This window comes from Corapipo altera, unplaced genomic scaffold, assembly GCF_003945725.1.
Source record: "Corapipo altera isolate COAL_440 unplaced genomic scaffold, ASM394572v1 61305, whole genome shotgun sequence".
NCBI classification, from domain to species: domain Eukaryota; kingdom Metazoa; phylum Chordata; class Aves; order Passeriformes; family Pipridae; genus Corapipo; species Corapipo altera.
The window spans coordinates 4,095,064-4,116,224 of record NW_020884909.1 but is presented as its reverse complement, the minus strand read 5'-3'; the positions used below and the strand labels follow the sequence as shown (position 1 = coordinate 4,116,224).

Here is a 21,161-nt window from a genome sequence, read left to right as displayed (position 1 = left end):
AAAACTAGCAATTGTAGCCTATGTTTTCTAAATAAACAGGAAAAAATTGCCAGATGAGGTCAAATGACTGAAACACAATAGATCTTTTAAGAAATGTGTTTAGCTCACGCATCAAAGGGAATTTGTTCCATTCCAGATGCTTAAACCAACTTTAAGTAACACAGTAAATCTGAATTCACTCCTTGTTATAACTTCTAAGTACTCCTTTTAAAAATACACATCAGAACAATTTTAAGATGACATTTAGAACTTTCAACTTGGCTGCCACTTTGTACCACAAAAATAATTCTTACTTATCTTTCTAATAATTTTATTTTAATTACTTCTGATGATTAATGTCTCTAACATAATTTAAAAAATAAAACATAAATTAAAAAAACTCGAAACATCTGAGATAATAATACTGGTTTTCTACTATCCCTCTCCAGCCTTTTTAGGCCTTTGTCAGCCCCCTTGTCTGTGATATTGGGCGTAATATCTCAGCAAAGATCAGACCTTAACATTAATATATTAACTCTTTCCTTACAGTTGCCTAGCTGAACAACTTCCAATAGGTTAGCTGTTGCTTGGATCAAGTGCTTATTACCAGCCCACACAGTTGGAAACAAAGTTAATCACTGCTCCTTTGGAGTGAACCAGACCTGTGACACAGATAAGGGACAAGAATTCTGCTGTACAGGGCATAGAGAGACTGAAATAGTGGGTTTATTTCCCCTTAAGAAGAGAAGAGACATCTGCTTGTGGTCTTAATAGTTTTCCACTATCTAATAGGAAGGTACAGAAGACAGACAGACTTGAAGTTGCACAGTGACAGCCTGAGAATCCACAACAACATAGAAAATACTGATTAAGCAAATAAATACAATAAATAGTTATGTAGGTGGTCCAACACTGGACCGAGAAGTCCATTCTTTGAGATCCCCAGAACACAAACAGGCATGGCCCTGCAAAAACCAAGTCTAGTTGGTTCTGCCTCAAGCAGGTGTATTGCACTAGATGATACCCAGAGGTGTCCTGTCACCTAGGTTACTTTCCAAAAGTCTAACTTCAGATGGTGATGAAGAAAGCAGAGTGGGCTGGAATTGACTCTGCTGTATATTCTCCCCAGTAATCAAAACCATAACGACATAAAGCAGCGGTTAAACAGATGATGTAAAGACACACCACAACACAAACTTTCTGGAAACTTCTGATAGCTTCTGATAAAAATTAAATCCCCAAGTGTCGATAAGAACACGACGCGAATTGCGTCACGTTGAGCTTTCCTTCCTTTCCCTCACTGACCTTTCCCAACAAGAACACAAGAAATACTGCTGGATGAAAGATCATCTAGCACGATGACAGCTGTAGCTCTCCAGAGGACATGTGTCAGGATTGCATGCAGCCCCTCCTGCTCAGCCAAATGAATGTCTCTTTACTCCCCAGCTACAACACAAAACGAAAGCTTTGGGTGTCCTTGAATACACCGTGTATTGAAATTGCTTTGTTGAGAAATTACCTTTCATGCTTGCAAATCCTCTAATACGACTTCCTAGAGCTAGCTGACTAATATAAACAAGTCTGTTATGTAGTGAGTATGCAGGTGTCTGCACACGCTTGCACCTAGGTGGAAGCACACATGTTGCAGAAGGTACATCACATACAAGCCTTCTGTACTTCTATGTACACTCTGTATAATCTTCTAAACCAGAAGGATATGCACATACCAAACTCCACTGCAGAAAAGTAAAAGAACACAAAACATACTGAAATATTACCTCTGAATAGGCAACAGGTAACACCCACTGTTGGATACAGGATCCTCAGTCACACTCACCACACAGAATCAATCACTTAGTAAGTCTAACACTGTCTCTGGACCAGATAGTTAAAACACCCACTGCACTGGAGGTAATAGCTCTAAATGCATTGTCATATGTGCTCACAGGCCTGAACGCCGCCATTCCCCTTTAACTACTACAATAAATCAGGGCACACCTCGGATTTTCAGAAAACCCCTGTACACAACTCACAGTAATCCCTTAGTGGGAGACAGTGGATCTTCACAAGTTATGGCACTGGTATTTGTCAGCAGCAGGAAATGAGTGGAATCTCTAGCACTTGCGCCGCAGGCAAAAACAAAGCCACAACATTTAATAGCAATATCCTCAAGAGTCAACAAACACACACACACACAGTGAATTTGTCAGCTTTTATATACCTCCGTGAGTATTCATCCTAGAAACCTGGCATCAGTTTGCCCAGATAGCAGCAGTTTCTTGTTTGCTTATACACATATGAAATACCTAAATACTCTCCTAGTTTTCTAAAGGTGTACTGTACTATTTACTTCTCAGTGCAGTTTTATCAAAATGAGTGTGCTCTGAATGTAGATATTTTATCTTTTTTTTGTACATATCCCTTTCTAAGGGAAGAAATCCCATTAGTTCTGTGTGTCACTCTATGGGACACACTCCTGACTGCTGACCTTTCTGGTGCTCTTCCCACTGGCATTTCCTTGCTGAAGTTATTTGTCACCTGAGTAAACTCAGCATTATCTCTGGGTTGTCCTTTTCTGCTCCAAAGGCATCCTGACCGAGTTACCTCCTCAGCACATGTGAGTGCTGTCACATGGCCTCAGATACCCTGTTCTGCAGTAGGGGAGAAGCATTCATAAGCATGGAATCACAGATTTCCTTCTGTGCCATCCCACATCTTGCTCCTCTGAAGACTTGTGCAAAGCTCTCAGATTTGACTGTTAGTGCTGGAAATCTGTTCATCTGGTTCATTTTAGGTAAGTCACTGGGAAAAGTGCATCCCAAAATACATCATAATCTGACAGTCTGTCTTCGCTTGCTCCTAAAACGTCAAGGCAAAAAGGAGTCAGAACCTACGCAAGGGAAGCAGGAACAGCCTCCCATGTTCTTCCCATGCTATGAATAAAAGTCACACATTTGAATGGTGATCCCACTAATGGACGTGGAAATGATGGTACCACACATGAAATTACAACAAGACAACACAACAACCAGCCAGAACAATTCAGCAACAGATGGCCAAGTAGATGCTTAGGGATGCTTACATGCCAAGCCCACACTTAGAATGGACAGAAGCATCTCTGGAAGAGTAGTTCACCAGCAACTCTTCAGGAATGTTCTCATTAACAGCTGCACTTAGACTTAAATTAGCTCTCTGCTCAGCTTTTGACATATGCAGAATAGTATCTGACAACAAGCAGCAACACAAAAGCCTATGCCTGAAGTGTGGCAAACAACCCCCAAAGTCAGAAGGGAAGCTGATCAGGAGCTAATTAACAAGTTCCAACAGAAGCACAGCAGCAAAGGAAGAGCAACAAGATGTGCCATTGCAAATCTGCAGGTTCAAAAGACAGACAATAAAGAAAAAGACCATTGTGAGGGAAAACTAGTCAAGCACTGTAAGCCTACCTATTTCATTACAAGGAACATAAAAAGGAAGCCCTTTCAAGGAGTGTTCTGCTTTCCTTGGCAAAACAAAGGAATTCTTAGTGCCTTGTCCAGTGTCCCCTTGAAAGGAAAACACCAGTTCCAAACATGTACAGGCACTTTTAAATATTCTTGTTGAGGCATGCCACAATTCCACAGGTCTTGAGCGTAAACAATCACTAACTATTTTAATTTCATCAAGTCAGAAAGTGTTCCATACTCCTAATTTATTTGTCAAATTCTTCTACTCTAAATCCAATGTTGTTGAAAAGAAGTATTCAGGAGCAGTAGCAGCAACAGCTCCTTACTGTTCCACTATCTGCACTATAAAGACACAGAAATTTTGTAGAGGACAAAGTCTCAGATATATTCACTACTCCTACTTTACTGCTAGAGTCATGGGTAGGATCAACAACATATCACAAATTCATTTACAGAGGCAGTGTTGGCTGCTTGAATCTTTCAGAGAAACCTTTCTACTTACTAGTCCATTTCTGTTGCAAACTTATCCCTCACTGTCTTGCAGGTTTTCTGCACTAAGTTATCTATGATAAATTTTCTATTATTGACTTACCATGTCTTCTACTTGCATACTTTTCATACTATTCCCTCAGCCTACTGCTGGCAATGCTGAAGTTGGATTCACTGTAGAAACCTGGGAAATATAGTGGCTTTCTTAGTGTGTCAGATCTACTAGTCTTGCCAGAATAAAGCCATATGCCAGAGCTTCTTATGACAGGAAGAATAGGAGAGCATGTTTCTTTGTCAGCTAAACAGGAAGATTTAGCATTGCAACACTGAGCACCATGGAGATCTCTCAGACTCCTCCAGGGTCATGCATTACTGGCAACTTCAGGGCAACTGCTTCCCAGCTCCACAAGGGTAGTCAGCTTCTACCAAAACCAAGATACAGCCAACCAACATCAGCTTTTGGCTACAGATTTACAGCCACTGGCAGTTAAGGTCAGAATGAAGAGCAGAAAGAGGAATAAGCACGCAGAGCCAAATCAGGTTTTCTAAAGAGCTACAGGCTGGGAATTTCTAAACTGGTTGCAAAATAATAAGTGTAGATTTTTTATAGTAAATATATTTCCTTTTACTCTTCAGCAAATGGAACCATATGATACCTAAAAAGACAGGACACAATTCCATTTTCCCAACAACTAGAGCTGTGAACACAGAATTGAATAGCAATTGTTGTAGAAGGATATATGTTGCTCCTAAATTAAAGGAAAACACCAACAACTAAGCTAAAATATTGCCACAACCCCCACTGTGTGTTTCATAATCCAAGTGTCAGGTACCCTTTACTAACACACAGGTCTTCAGTGGACTATGGCAGCTTATGCCAATTAAAAAAAAAAATTAGATCTGAACCACTGGCTCGATAGTATGATAACTGCCAAATGTTGGTCGTATGAGATTTAAGAGTTCCCTATGCCATGCTGTCACCAGGCTATACCACCCAGACACTTCCTTCCATGGCACAGAATCTGCCACAAGTTAATTTTCTTCTCAGATATCCTGCATGTTTTCTGTGTCTCAACCTTGGTTCACTATTTTACCAGGCTTCCCTGAAGTTCTGACAATATCCATAGACAGAGGCATTAGAGGAGCCACCTGCAGCTGCTGTCATGAACAGACATTGACACATGCTTCTCAACTGTGGCAAAGCTCTACATCAAAATACTTCAGGGCAAGAAGAATTGCACCAACAGGAAAAGTCTCACTTTTCAGGTGTATTCTGAGTTGTCTACCATGGAACTGGTAAAACACCAGTGGTGCCTGTAAGGTTACCCTCAGAACCTCTTTAACCTCTCCCTTGACACGTCTGGAAATAGCACATTACAAATATTTTTGAGAATTTTGAGGAACTTTACCCAAGTGTTGCTGGCTTTTCTTACTGCAGAGAACAACTGTTTTACAAGTCACCTAGATAAAGGATCACAAAGGTTGTACAGCTAGAAGACAACAGAGTACTCTTAGGAAACCATGTCACTTGAAGCTTTTGGCTATTTCCTAATCTTTCTTTGCCCCAAACTATCTGTAGAGCTACACCCAAGTCTTAAGCTGCGCCAGGGGAGATTTAGGTTGGACATTAGGAAGAAGTCCTTTACAGAGAGAGTGATTGGGAATTACAATGGGCTGCCCAGGGACGTGGTGGAGTCCCCACTCCTGAAGGTATTTAAGAAGAGACTGGATGTGGCACTTAGTGCCATGGTCTGGGTGACAAGGTGGTGTTAGGTCAAAGGCTGGACTTGCTGACTTCAGAGGTCTTCTCCAACCTGGTTGATTCTGTGATCGCTACGAAAAAACCCTGAGAAACCCAAATGTTTCTGCCCTTCCCAACAGTTTCCCTGCAGGCTTCATTTTCAGACCACTCCTTCTGTGTTCAGAGATTGTATAGCCACAGTTCATTTTTGTTTAACAAACTGAACCACTTAAACTTGCACAAACCACAGTGTAAAACTTAGATGTGGCTGCCTATCTGGGGAACAGTAACAGCACGATCTGTACCACAGACAGTGCATCCTACAGCATTTCTTGTCTTAGGCATTAAAAACATAAAGTGTCTGCTATGTTTGGTCATAACAAGTAAATTGTCAGTAATAGTCAGCCCCGCAGAGCCAACACTGCTAAGAGCCCAAGCTGAATTCTATTCCTTCTTGGGCATGACCAAATTATTTACTAAATTCCAGTGAGCTGAAGCAGAGGGATTGTTCGTGGAAAACTTACTGTACCAGTGTGGGAAAAAGATTCAGCTCGACTCTCTGAACCCAGATGGAGCTTGTAGACTTGGCAACTGGGAGATTTACTTATTTTCAAAAGTGGGTCCTTGTAGGAGTCAATCACTTGATTTACATTTTAGTGATCAGCAAACAACCATATGGTAAAATAGGTTTTTGACTTGTGTATCAGAGCATCCTTTTTTTAGACAAAAATTACAAGCACAACAAAACAAAATAAAGTCCTCTCATTCCCTTTATATATTTTCTTTCATTTTCACTGGAGAATGATGTGAGCTGACTAATTCCTGAACACTAAATTACGTAAGTTGTTATGTAATATAAGGTACTGTAAGGTACCGGGTCACTTTTCCTATTATATAGAGATAGAACAGGCTGATGTAAGCTCTTGTGTTCTCTCTGACTAAACAGAGTAAACAGTGTTTACACTGGTGTCAAGCTCACAGACAGTGAGAAAGAGACAAAGATATTGCAGAACATAATTTTGTTGATATGAAACATGTTACCAGCAGCACACAAGGAGAATAATTTTACTGTCTTCAATGGATGATCAAGATGCCCTCACATTTGTAAAATGTTATGGCAGATTGATTCATAACAATGAATATTGATTGCTTCAGGAACTCTTGTTTTATAATCTAGTTAGATATAGAAAAGGTGTTCACAGTGACCATCAAGTAAGTAAAGTAAAAAAAAAAAAATAATGTTCATGTAACCAAGAAGTAGCATCATCCATTTTAAAATCTAGCTAGAATAAATTTATTGCCCATAAAAACTACTACTAAACATCCAAGAGTATCTTGGCAATCAGTAGGATCCCAGGCAAGCACCAAGAAAAATACTCTGGCAGTTGGTTTTTGCTGCAGTTCAGAATATTATTCCCAAAACACACACAAAAGAACCCAAAATAAACAAGAAACTCCAACCAAAACAGACAAAAGAAAAATCAACTAAACACCAAAATCCAGCCTTACATTCCAATACTTCTACAAATCAGAGAAAATGTCTTTGCTATATGGAAAAAACATTAAGTGCTTCAGCCTGCAGAAAACCCCACAACCTTCAGTTCTTTAACCACTAAATCAGCTAAACACACATCTGTCTTCACAGCTCAGTCAGGTTTTTGCCAGATTTTAATCTAGGTGTGTATGTATGAAAAGGTGTAAACTTCCTCTTCCTTAATCTTCCCTGTGTAGGAACATTAATCTCCTTTAATAATGGAAATGTTGGCATTTTATTCCTGAATTAAAAAGAGCAGCTGAATCTCACTGACCTGAGATGCACACAGGTTTTACTTCTTTAGGGGCAGGACCACACAAAAACTACATTTCTAGCCTTCCAGCAGTCAGTTTAGTCCACACTGCTTTACCACGGCCACTTGAATAACCTCTTCTCCCTCCCAAGCATTGGTTGCATAGCATTTTGTGGATTTACACTGTCTTCATGGTTAGATTATAGAAAAGTAAATATCCACACAGCATAACGGGCTTAGAAATCTTTTACAGGTTTTAAAACTCTTTAAAAGCAATAATTAACTAGGCCCACTTCTCTCTCTCGTGTTGTTTCTTTAATCTCTGAAGTACACACATTGTAACTTTTTTTTCTTTCTCTCTCAAATCTTCCTTTCTTTGCACTAAAAACCCTAGAGAAATTTCATTTTTCAAAGCTTCGTTCTGATGTTAAAAAAGAGAAAATATGCATCTGGTATTCTTCCACGGAGAATAAAAGGCTCTGTGAGCTCTTCTGCCTGCTGATCTGTGGATCAGCATGCCTGTTCTTGTGTTGGCATTTCTTCTTCTCTTTACAGGTTTAGCAATTCCAAGCTGCTACCACAAACACAAGCAACCCAGTATTGTCACATACCTGCACACACACGTGTGTGTGTGTGTTTACATATCCTAGCAGATTTGTTTGGAATATATGCTTAGCAGCATTCATTCCCCCATTTTTACAGCAATCCACTACTTAACCACCATCCTAGAGCCTAGGAATTAAATGGTCTTTTCAGTAAGCGGAGTACAGCAATCTGTATTTAAAGTAATATTTGTTCCAGACAGAGTTAAATAGGACATGCCCTATATAAATTTTACTGTGGTCTTGCAAGAAATCTACCTGAAGTGGATTTTAGCTTGTAAGCTAAACATTTAGAAGAACTTGATGTGTCATAATAGTAATTTCCTTCTCTAAATAATACACTTCCTTGATACACAACTTCAGTTACCAGTTGAAGGTAGCCAAGTGTGCTTTCTTTAGATAATTTAATTCCTGAGAGTTCACAAAACTAACAAAGCACCCCAAAAGGCAAGTTTTAAGCAAATATACATGGTGAGGTAAAGATTGGTAACCACAGTTTATGCAACTGTCTTTTTGAAAACCCTGACTGTGACATCACCTCTAAAATTCCATCATTCTGGTGTAATCCCCAATTAACATCTATTCATAAATCCTGTTGAAGTCTTTCCATCCATTTCATTAAAATTCAATTCATGTCCCAATTTTTCTGCTCTTTCTTCATTTAAGGTCCCAGGCTCTGAAGCCACTGATGGACCACCATATAGCTCTTCAAATAACCTGCCTGACTCCTTCCAGCTGTAGAACAAGGACATAGCAATGTTGACATTTTGAATGAGTCAGGCCTGGACTGCAAGAAGGCCTGAACTTGGCATTAGTGGCAGAACTGGGAGGGTTTTCAGTAGAGATGAGACTTGAGCCTGTGCTTAAAGCAGTCTGAAGCCAGAATAAGAGAACGCTACAAATTTCCAGCGCACTCAGTGGTCACGACACAACGCTCACGGGAAGTGTTTTTAAGTAAGTCCAATACTTTCAAAGGTCACAATGTCTTTTAACAAAGTGAAACCACAAAGCCCTGTGCTGCACCACATCCCCCTCAGAGAGATGAGTGTAAACTTCGGGGGAATGCAGACTCTGATAAGCAACACTATTTCTTCCTATGCACTGTGATGATGATGAGCTCTGCACCTCTGCTTCACAGGTGGAAAGCTCCAGCTGGCTGAGCTGTAAAGCATGAAGAGCCACCCCCAGTGTCAGCAAAGAAGGGCTGGTCTGGGCAAACTTAAAAGGCAAATCACAATTTGGTCCCAATTAATTTCTCAACGTCTGGAGGCAAAACAGCCACGCACTAACTTGAAACAATCTTTGTGTTTCTTGGTTAGAAACACATAAACTGTAACGTGGTCCTGACAAAGACATGGCAAAATTAAAACATTCTGATGTGAGAGCATCCCAGAACACGCAAATTATGAACCAGGTAGTCCTTTTTGATACACCATCAAGTAGAACATAAAGGGTTGTTATGTTCACACTGAAAAAGTCATATCACAAGCAAGAGAAACATACAATTATGAAGACTCTGTGCCTCCTAAAGACAGCATATTATAAACCCACATTATTTTCTGAGTCTGAATGAGCTGAAGTTACAATTGCAAGAAGAGAGATAATGTAGTAAAACTATTAAAAAAAATTCCATGCAAGCCTCAACCCTTTTGATGTGAGGAGACTCTCAGAGCATGACAGTTAACAAATCACTCAGTGTCACACATTTATTTAAGGGAGAGAACACAAAGAGAGATATTATCTTTCCCTGGCTACAGTAAAATACAGATCTCTTGAGGATACGCCCAAGTAGCTAAAAAAAACTCTCTAAAATTATTTGAAAAACAAAAAAACCCCAGTAGGTTCAGATTCATCACTTCCCTGAATCTGCATCAGAGTGCAGTTCAAACTTCAGCTTTTCTGCCCAAGCTCCACTCTTTTATTCTCCTCACTCTGTGGCAGGATATAAGCCTAGAATTACAGAAGTCAGCATTTTAAAGTGATCAGATACGATACTTTGAAGATGAAGGCAAGAAAATCATTGCAAGTGATTACATATTAAAGTCTCTGGCTTAATGTGTACCTTAAAAACTCAGGATCTTTGAGAATACCTGAAGAATAGCTATAATATAAATAAATGAGAAGTTTGTTGTCATGCATGTCTCATGCATAAGTAAGTGTCAAGACTGGAACTGCAGAACCAAAGGTTTGAGGAACAGTCTGAAAAAGGAAAACTTTCAGCATTGTGAAATGCTCATGTTGGGAATTGAAAATGTAAGTACAGGCAGAGATCTTTAAAACAGCCATTTAAAAATGCATATTCTGTGACCTGCATGCTAGTCTTAGGAATTACCTCCAACAGAATATCCAGAGATCCATTCCAGAAAAGTTACGATGAAAATACAGCAGTGTTTTTACAGTAAGATAGCAGCAGAGGAAGCTTCTAGTCTCAATAGACCCTTTCATATGAAAAACAGTTAAAGCTAAAAGGCTGAACACTTAGCTTCAGGGCAGTCACTGACTTCTCTACTCACTAACACAAAGCATACTTCCATGCAGTGTCAGCGAAAGTGCACATCTCCCAGACTATGCCTAAAATACCTCTGCCTCTAGCTGTTGGCAAGTAGAAATGTCCCTAAGCCTTCATGCTTGCCCATCTCCCCTGCTACAACATGAAAAGCAGAACAGGGAAAAAACAGCTGAACTGCCAAGCATTAGAACTAAGACATGCCAAAAATTCCGGGGCTTTGTACCTTCAACTCTCATTAAAAAAAAAAAAAAAGAAAAAAAATTGCAAAAAATTGCACTGGGTTTGGTAATTTCAGAAATGCTTCAGCATAGTCTCCAAGGATGGCTGCAAAAAAACCTATCAACTTTTTCTAGGGAGTATCAACTAGTTCTTGCAGCTGCTCCTTTTGTCAGTGACTCTTACGGGGGGTGGGGGGGGTTTGCTCTTGAAGATGTCTTCTCTCTGAAAGATTTCAAGGTTTAAGAGAACCAAGCAATTCAAGGGCTCTAACACTGGTATCCAGGTCAAGAAAGAGCACAACCTACTTCCTCCCCATGTTTAAGTGGAAAGCCTGGGCTCTGTAGAGCCTGCAGATATTAAAAGCTTATTACGTCCTTCTTCAAGCATGTTGATAATGGCAAGACACATTCTCATCAACAGAAAGCTGGCATAATTCTCCTTTCCAGCCTCCCCCAAAGAGCTATTTTCCATGTCATCAACTGGCATTATATTAAGTAAACAGCGTCAGTAAAGCTAAGGGAGAGCTAACAAATTTCACAGCCATAATAAAGTATCGTAAAATATTCAGTTAATTTTCATTCAGGTATTTATATATAAATAAAAAATGCTACATTTGTTGTTTCTCTTTGTGGACACTTTAATACTTGAACACCACAGCAGATATTTTAAGACATGTGGAGGCTAATTTAAAGGTAAAAGAAAAACCCCAAACAGCCCTATCAGGCTGAAAGCCACACAAGCAGATCAGGTTTGAGAAATAAAGGCCAAGCATTTTGCTGCTTATTTAACTCTGTCCCCTTCGACAAGCTACTTCCCCCTCAAGCTACTTCTAACAAGAGCACTGAATAGGAAAAAGAAGGAATTTGAAATATTTGAACCGACAGCTCAATATGTAACTCAGTAGGACAACTCTGAAATCTGATGGCTCTCTAAAGTTGTCACCTTTTTTTACACAAGTCCTTCATGGGTTTACTGAATGCAATGGGTTGATCAAATGTAATGAAAAGAGAGACTGAGTTTTAGAGTTTTTAAGTGTGAAGCTGCACTTGCACAGTACTGCTGGGAGCCTGGACCAGTACTTCTTCAGCAGCAAAGACCAAAATTGCTGTGTGCCTACTGAGGGTGATTTATTCTGCAGTTCTTCGGCATACTGAATGCTTCACTATCTTTACTGTGATCAAGTTTTTAAGAGTTGCACAAATTGCAGTTGTAGATATGTCCTTAGCTCTACCTATGACTCCTTCTCCAGAAAGCAAGCTAGTGCTGACAATATCCGTCAGTGGTTAATTTCCTTAAGCAACCAGGGTCAAGATCATTTGTGTCTTCTGTAACAATCAGCATTCAGTTCAGCTGATAAATACAGTAGTATGTGCAGGGTTTTTTCGGCCTTTATTTTAAGATGGGCCTCCCCACTCTATCTCTCCCCACCTATCTCTCAATCCTCTTTCATACATCAAGAGAGACACCGAGCAAACTTCACTTTCCAAACCACTTTAAACATTTACAGCATAGCATGCAACAAAACCATAACAGCCTCCTGACAAAACACAAAATGGAAATCATTTAAACAAAAGACAGGCAGTAAAACAGCAACTAATTAACTAGGGAAGGAAGAAACCATTTTTTATTCTTTTGTAGAAGAGCAGTAATTTTACTGCAAGGTCAAAGCAAACTGAAAAGCTCAGATATACTGAGCTCTGGCCCAAACCAGGTGGGAGTGCACCAGATCATGACCAAAGGCTTCTCAGACCAAAAATTAACTTTGCAAGTCAAAAATGGACAGAACAGGAAAAAAGAACTATAGGAAAATAACAGGTTCCTGTTGTAGGTGGCAAGCTCAGCCTACAAAAGAAAGCATGGACACCTCTGAAAACCTGCAAGACAAAAGGCTTTCTAAATTTCTGTTATCAAGAGATGCATCTGGTAGTGGGGATTTGGCAGTTTACTGAAATGAGCAGTGGATGAGATGATAACAAGGAGAAAGCATGGGAAGAATGATCTTGCACTGGGAATTGCAAAATCAGCTTACAGAACCTATAAAGGGTATCAGTGAGAGGTGTAAGAAACCTGGTGGAATCACAGAAAGAGTTACTCTTCTCAAAATAAAGGTTTGGGTCAGATCATAAGTGATTGAATCCAGGTTACTTAAGCAACCAAGAAAACCTGAACATAGATATTAAGAGATTAACAACACCTCCTTGGTATCAGGAAAACAGATATGAAAGCAACTGGTTGTCTGAAGTCTTCCCTGTGGTAAAATATGTTATCAATCCAAAAAAAAAAAGAAGTTCACACAAGAACACCTTCCATCGGCTTTTGCTTGGATTCTACCACGGTAAAAACCTCTGGCTACTTAAAAGGAAGACCTAAGACACTATCAGGAACATGCTTCCTTCAACTGCATCCCTGATTACCCTTGTTTCTTTGAATACTTCTTTTCCTCATTCATCACCCTATTTCAGAGAAGCTTAGAGACCCAGTTTCAAACATGTGCCCTCCATGACCCATGAATACTGCAGTTTTGGATACACCAAGCGAAATATTTAGCAACCAAAGTAATATTTTAGGAGAGGGAGTAGAACACTGCTTTCTAAGACATCTGTGTTTTGTTCCACAGCTGGAGGGTGTATCCATTTAGCACTGACAAAAGACAAAAAGCTGTGCCGTGATACAGATCACTAAAAGATGATGGTAACGCTTGAATAATGTCTTTGAACTAAGGAACCTCAAAGTGCACTAGTATATAAATGCAACATTGTTACTGTTCTGCTCTAGGGTACCCTAGAGAAGTAATGGCAGTGAAATTCAGTAACTAACACGTTCTTATTGTTCTTCTATAAAATTGACTGAAAGGGCTCATGCATGTACACAGTTTTCATTTTAAGTGCACTATAGCTGAAAAGAACAGAGATGCTGTACTTGGCAATTTCTAATACAGTATGCTATGATTGTGCCAGAAGAAAGCAGAGACAGTTCTTGCATCCTGGATTTCAAGGGAGGAGGAAACTCCTTGGATGCTCAATGGATGCTATAAATACGACAGAAACATGCAACTATTAGAAGTTTCATTTTTTCCCTCTCTAGTGAAGAAGCTTAACTGTGGTAAAATATGTTATCAATCCAAAAAAAAGAAGTTCACACAAGAACACCTTCCACTGGCTTTTGCTTGGATCCTACCATGGTAAAAACCTCTGGCTACTTAAAAGGAAGACCTAAGACACTATCAGGAACATGCTTCAATTCATGTCACTATTCATGACATTAAAGGTGTCTCAGACATCAGCAACTGCCAGAGATAATGAGAAAAAAGCTCATCTTTCAGAGAATGCCACCAGGCAGAAGGAAAAGACCTAGGAGATGCAGGAGAATGGAAGCAGGTTCGTGGTGACAGGCAAGTCCCCTCCCAGCCTGCCTCACCTTCCCAGGTGCCCTTACACAACAGCCATGGAACTGGATGGACAGATGATGTAGACAAGATTTTCCTCCTTTCTCTGGTGCTGATTCACCTTTCTCTGGTGACCAGTGAGAGGAGCTGAGGGAACAGCACGAAGTTGTGTCAGCAGCTTCATGGGCTGGATATTAGGAAAAGGTTTTTCACCCAGAGGGTGGTTGGGCACTGTAACAGGCTTCCCAGGGTCACAGCACCAAGCCTGACACAACTCAAGAGACATTTGGGCAATGCTCTCAGGCACCATGGTGTGATTCTTGGGGCTGTCCTGTGCAGGGCTAAGAGATGGACTTGATGATCCTTGTGGGTCACTTCAGACTCAGGATATTAGGAAGAAATTCTTTACAGAAAGGGTAATCAGGCATTAGAATGGGTTGCCCAGGGAAGTGGTGGATTCTCCATCCCTGGAGGTTTTTAAGAAGAGACTGGATGTGGCATCAGTGCCATGGTCTGGGAACCACGGCAGGGTTGGATCGAGGGTTGAATTTGATGATCTCAGAAGTCCCTTCCAACCCAGTTAACTCTATGATTCTATGATGATTCTACAACAAATATAAGTTTAAAAACAGAAGAAACATTTTGAACATTGATCAGAACAAGCAGCAAGTTAACTTCCTGCTTTCGAAGTCTATTTTGAGAGACTGGTGGTTGTTGGTCTTGCTACAAGACCATATTAGTCCACCCACAGAAGAAGTACACTTAAACATGCAATGGCTGAACATGAAAGTTCAGCTGGGACACTGTTAGCCAGGCCATGAAGAAGTTGAGATGCAGGAGTTAAAATGAAAGAAGGTATATGAAAAGGATGAAACTGGGCAGATTAGGCATTTCTCCTTAGCTCTAACTGACAGGTTGAGTCCAGAGCAGGGGAATGACATGTAACTTTTATCCAAGTTTGCATGTTTCACTCAGCTTATGATACAATGGGGCAATAAGTAACTGTATTTTGGGCTAAAAATGAGCAGGTTTTTCGGCATGTAAGTCCCCCAAACATGTAATCACACAGCACCTGCAGAGACAGGGGAAACACTGCTTCCTCACCACTTGTCTCGTTTATCAGTTTGCCTCACACTTACAGTACCTGCTTTGCTACATGTCAGAGACAGAAAATGTTCCTGTACTTGCTCAGAGGTACACCTGTCTGATCAAACACCCCTCTTAGTGCAACAGTGTATGGTAGAGCAATGGCTGTACAACACAACACAACAGGGGAAAGGATAATTAAATGCCTTTTGCCAAGCATGCCACAAAGGGAACACATTCCTTTTTTTTTTTCTGAGATGCATCCTTAACAATTTTGGCACTTCATAACAAGCAAGTCTCCTACAGCATTTGAAAGGCAGATTTCAGAAACTAGGTGAATGCTCAGCAATGTGCTATTTGTATCTTAAACACAAGGATGGTTTCAATTATCAAGCTAATGCCCACCACTATTTCAGCAGAAACAAAAAAATGGGTTGCTTCCCTTTTCTCCACCTTTGAAGTAAATTTCCCACCTGCTCCATGAGTCATGACCCACAGATCTCCACGTGCTTTATTAATGTATGTGCATTTTTTTGGGCAGTAACTTAAATGTATCGTGAAGCTTGAGTTAAGATTCTGAGTAATGAACTGAGCCTTGGGATTCTCAAAGCCAAACAGAACACTCAATTTTTCTACCTGAAATATTTTGAACTTCATATCTTATTCAAATATATGTTCAGAAACCAAGGCAAATAACTTTGGCTATATATGGATGCAGCTAGCATTTTAAAGGATTGCATGGTATACAAGCAACAGGAGAGGATCACAGCTTCCCATGTTGGTGTCTCACAGTTCATCTCCCACAGCTCTGCTTCACTAGGATTGTGATGAAGTTGCACTTATTAGTTCAAAATGGTAATGGTCACACTTTAATATTTGCATGCCATCCAAGGTTCAGTCTGGCATTCAGTCTTTGTGCAATGACAACGCCTAATGTGAGATTCCCCCCCAATCCTCTGGCTTCCCCAAAGCCAAATATTAACATCTGAGCATATTGACATGAATTTAGTCACTCTGGGATTCTCCTGGTCACTGTAATACCAGCATATCCTTTAGTAGTAACTGGGCTTTTTTTCACTGTCATTTCTATACATTTATTAACTTGATCTGAATGCCAGCATACAAGGATTTTTCTCACAATTCTAACCATGTGCCTGGTTCATGCAGGCAGACTTTCTCCCAACAGCACTGAACTCGGAAACATACTCTAAAGGTACTTAGGGTATATGAAACCCAAAAACATTTCCCAAGAGTTTTTTCTGTTTTCCTTACGCATGCTCTGAAATGTTCTTTCATCCAACTGTTCGCTACGTAGTTTTTCACACAACCACCATTTCAAATTCCACTTAAGTGCATCCCTTCACTCTCTAAAGATTTACTCTAAAAATTAACAGAACTATTAAAGCTGAAATCCTTGATTAAATTAAGGCAGTGGAGGGCTGGATTTCACTTCGAACTTTTTAACAGATTCCTTCTCCAGTCATAATCTAGCCACACCCATAGGTGGGCCTTCAGCCATACAGAAGTCAGGACATTTACGGATTTTCACTAAAAAGTTATTTACTCTGGGATGACAGTTTATACCCTCATCACCCTTCCCTTCTCCTCCTCTTCAATTCAAACAAATACAGGCTCTTTCCAAGGATATATCTGATCTTAAGGACAGGAAAACACCAGTATGACAGCAGTTTAGAACAGATTTTTTTCTGTCCCCAGCAAGGCAGGATGTTAATTAATTCTCACCAAGCTTGGCCAAACAGCACTAATTTAAAAAGCCATAAGAAAACCAGAAAATGTGAACAATGTGGTTAATTATATTAAAACAAAGCAGTGCCAATATCATACTTACAGGCTGAGGCTGTTCTGCAATACAGCAGTTGAAACACAACCAAAATTCACTCATTGTTTACAGTCTGAAGTGGGAATGCAGATGAAATGCAGGACTCAACCTTCCTAAGCCTGTCTGCAGATAGCAAATTCTTCAAACAGGTTTATTTATAATGGCTCCAATGTGAAAATCTTTTTTTTCTGTTGAGCTCTTTCTCCAAAGACAAGTCAGTCCCAGGACAAACAACTTGAAGGCAAAAGGTTATTTTAGTCTTCTTTCAGAAGGTTGATCCCAGCACCACAGAAATGTTATGTATGCTTCTTTGGTCCCTAGCGTTATGTGAACCTGAAAAGAGAAGTACATTACATCAAAAAGAGAGAATATACAGAATCTTAAGCTCCCAGCCAGCCACCCACAGCACCAATTTCTTGGTAATATCCTGAATCACAGACTGAAGTCATGTGCTTATTTCTGCAGTGACTACCAAAAATAGCATAGACCATAAAATCCATATGAGGCCTACATTCCAGCTTTGGTTAGATGAAGTGATAGTAAGAACTGGCATCCAATCTTTTGGCAGTCATCTTGGTTTGATTTGTTTTTAACTCTCAAATGTCATTTCGGAAAGTGATAATTTGCCCACACACCCCTTTAAACTTCTTAGGGAAATGTGCCTCTTGACATCATATTTCTCAATGGAAAAGTTACTCAGTCCATTCACAGTGTGAGGTTTAAATAGTATATAACCTCAACCCTGTCACACAATTGTCAGTCCAAGGGATGCTTTCCTAAATGTTGAGGAAACAAATAAAATTTATGTACATGAAAAATTTGCAAAATGGCTGGACTTGGTCTACACAATGTATTCTCCTTCTATTCTCTTCTACCCTACGCTTCATGTACAACTGACTTCAAAATAGGACATCGTAGAGTTTGAAACTGCTTCCTAAAAGCTCTAAAATTCCTCCAGTGTAACAAATGAGGTTCCAGATTCCAACCATTCCTTTGCTAAAATACTGTTTATTGATAAATCTCCATTCCAGTTTCTTTCGGTAGGAGTGCAATAAAAATTCCTGTGAGATTTCATTTATCTTGAAATTTATCATAAACTTGACTTTAAGAGAAAGCAAGATAATGAGTACTCTGAAGTTTTTACATCCATACTCAATAATTCTATATACAACTGTGTCTTCACTCGTACAAACATTTGCATAGCTATGTATCATTACTTCAGTGCAATCCCTCACAGTATGAAGTGGTTTGGAGACTCCATGGGATGCATAAAACTACACACACACACACACACACACATATATAAATATACACACACATTCTGTGTCAGAGCAGTTCCACTTTGATACCACCTTCATCAGCTCTCTATACAACTGAAAATATGATGAACTTTAAACAGCAAGACCTGGACTAACAAAGGAAACCTTGACAAGAAAATACTCTATTGTTCTCTGCAGTACTGGCATTTGCATGCTACACAAATTTCTTTTCTAAATTTCATTCAGTATGTAACAAAATCAGAATTCAAACACGGTTGACTCCTGTTAGCGTGTAACATTTGACAATTCTAGTTCAGTAACTGTACAGCTTATGCCTTCTTAAAATGTGGTTGGTTTACTTCTGAGAAGATAGGCTCCAAGTTGTTCTGAAACACAGCAATGACTCCTCACCTTAGATTAAAAGCTGCTGAATAACAAAGCCAACCCAGCGATTGTGAATAATAGCCTCTGATAACATGTTCATTCTTAAAAATATATTTTATCTTCTATTGCCTGGTATGGTGCTATATTTGCCTTTAGTTTCATGGTTCTTTTTCAAGATTTCAACACTTGAACAACACTTTTTCAATCTGCTGTCTTTTAATTAAAAAAACATGGTTGACATATCACTAAGTCTGGAGAAAACTAACATTAAAAGCACCTCTTAAAAGGCAAACAAGTACTTAGCAGGATTTGTTAGAGCTCCAGAATTTCATACTCCACCCCAGCCCGTTAAACATGATTTTTTACAGTGGTAAAATTAATATAAAATATAAGGTATAAATCTGCTGCACTGAAAAGGAAAGAAAAAACAATTAATCTGAAAAGAAAAAGGCGTATCAGCGCTGCGATGTCAATGGCGACATATTAGGAACTTGTCTTACACTGCTAGTTTCCTGTTTAAAGAACAAGTTGAAACAGGAAAATTCTGCTGTTCTTTTCCAAATTACTGGTTATAAAGAAAGAAAATAAAAAGCACCATACTGACCTACAGCTACTAGTCAGGTAATTACGTAGCATCAGCACATTAGCAATCTCGTGGGAAAGTGTTCCTCCAAAGCCTGAACTGCACCTCAAACCTGGCTGCAGTTTACGAGGTCCCAAAATCTGTGCAATATTTTACAGCTAGTTCCCTGCTTTGTCATAGGATTAAGATTTGAATCATAGAACCACAGAATGGTCTGGGCTGGAAGGGACCTTAGAGATCAGAGGCTGAAGAACACAGTTCATGACCACAGCTCTGCCACCCTTTGTGTTTGCTCTTTACACAGTTTATGGTGCTCAGAGCTGCAGAACACTGCAGAGCTCATGTGGAAAAGATAAGGCACTTACTCTGTCTGAACCGGTAAGTTTATCAAGTGATGAGTGGTGAAACACCTATTTGCTTTTCCCACGTAAACCTTCTGAACTCTGAGTGCAATTTATTTTAGAGTGCCTGATTCACATTGCAAGAACACACAGGACTATCATGCTGAACAAAGTTGTTCAGCATCTTAAGGCTTTTATACCTTATTTATTATTTCAATCTCATACCATTTACAGACATTCTAAGTAGTATGGAGAAATTAAGATACTAAAAAAATAATACATTGTTTAATATTTAGAGTGAAAACCAGTAAGGTAATTTTCATTACTCTAAGGTTTATTCCACGGTGACTGGTTTACTGCAAAACCCAAAACCATGGCTGATTGTAAAATACCAGTCATAAAGGCAGCATTAACGAATAGTTGAGGCAGAGCACATTCTGTTGCAGTATCACCCATTTTTCTTACTGAAGCAGTATTAACTTCTCTGTGGGAAATATACAGAGAAGAAAAGGTAAACAAGGAAATCAATTTTCCCCCCTAGCTCTTTATGTTTACTGATAAAAAGCAGGTTAGGCAGCGTTTACCTTAGCTGATCCATACAGGAATATGCTGTATGCAGAGAAGGGTCAGTTAAAATAAAGGTACTTATTAATTATATAGCTTAAGAACAGCCACTGTTTTTTTAAAAAAAAATATCTATATAGTTCCTTTTAAGGGTGAACCCTCTGTGTCCTCTGACTGCACACTGTTCACTGTGGCTTCAAACAGGAAGTGCAGTAACAACACTCTTTGACAATTACTTGAAGCAAATAAAACCACAGGAAGAGAGAAAAAAAATGACAGCAGGTGTTAGTGTCTGAATTTAGCTAGATTTGCTTCAAAGCTCAGACTACTGCTTAAGGAGAAGGGGGGCGGAAGGTAAAAAAAAACAAAAAAAAACAAACCTCAAACTGTGAACAAAAAATCATAACTAAGTATGCCATGTCATGACACAACATGATGACATGTACATGATAATGTGCACATGTATGCACAGTCACAATCAGACCTACTAGCATTTTAGTTTCAAGTACTTTATAAGAAAGAAATTTACAGTTATTCTTAATATTCTTAATATTGGAGATTAATTCACTGAAATACATGGTTGCTCTCCACTGGGGTTTTTTTCCCTTAAAGGTTTAAAAAAGCTATAATTAGTTTCAATCCTGCAAGTTGTAAGTAGAAAAACTATCATTTCTGAGCGTATTTTTAAGACTTCATGTTTTTCACTTTAAACCTCTGTTGTAGCCACACGTTTTCCTCTTGATGATGACTACACAAGTGGCAGCCAGAAGTGAGGAGGAAAGAGGATTAAGGTGTGTCCAAACCAACAGAGGGGTTGCAGTGGTGCACACTTCCATACACTTACAGCTGTAGCAACTGGAGGATGATCTCCAGCCCTCAAAGGAAGTGAGAAGTGTTTATTCCCTTACCAGTCTCACGTTTTTAAAGAAAACAACTTACAAGAAGTA

General features: G+C 39.4%; 1 protein-coding gene across 5 annotated transcripts in view; it reads right to left on the bottom strand.

The window, feature by feature from the left end:
• The window catches only part of CDC42SE2 (CDC42 small effector 2), an 85,761-nt gene that overhangs the window by 16,433 nt on the left and 48,167 nt on the right, over nucleotides 1-21,161 (bottom strand). For all 5 annotated transcript variants that reach the window (XM_027653108.1, XM_027653111.1, XM_027653109.1 and 2 more), the window contains one exon: nucleotides 17,093-17,416. In XM_027653108.1, the coding sequence (XP_027508909.1) occupies nucleotides 17,093-17,146 (54 nt within the window). In that variant the 5' untranslated portion in view covers nucleotides 17,147-17,416. The remainder of the gene's footprint in view (nucleotides 1-17,092; nucleotides 17,417-21,161) is intronic.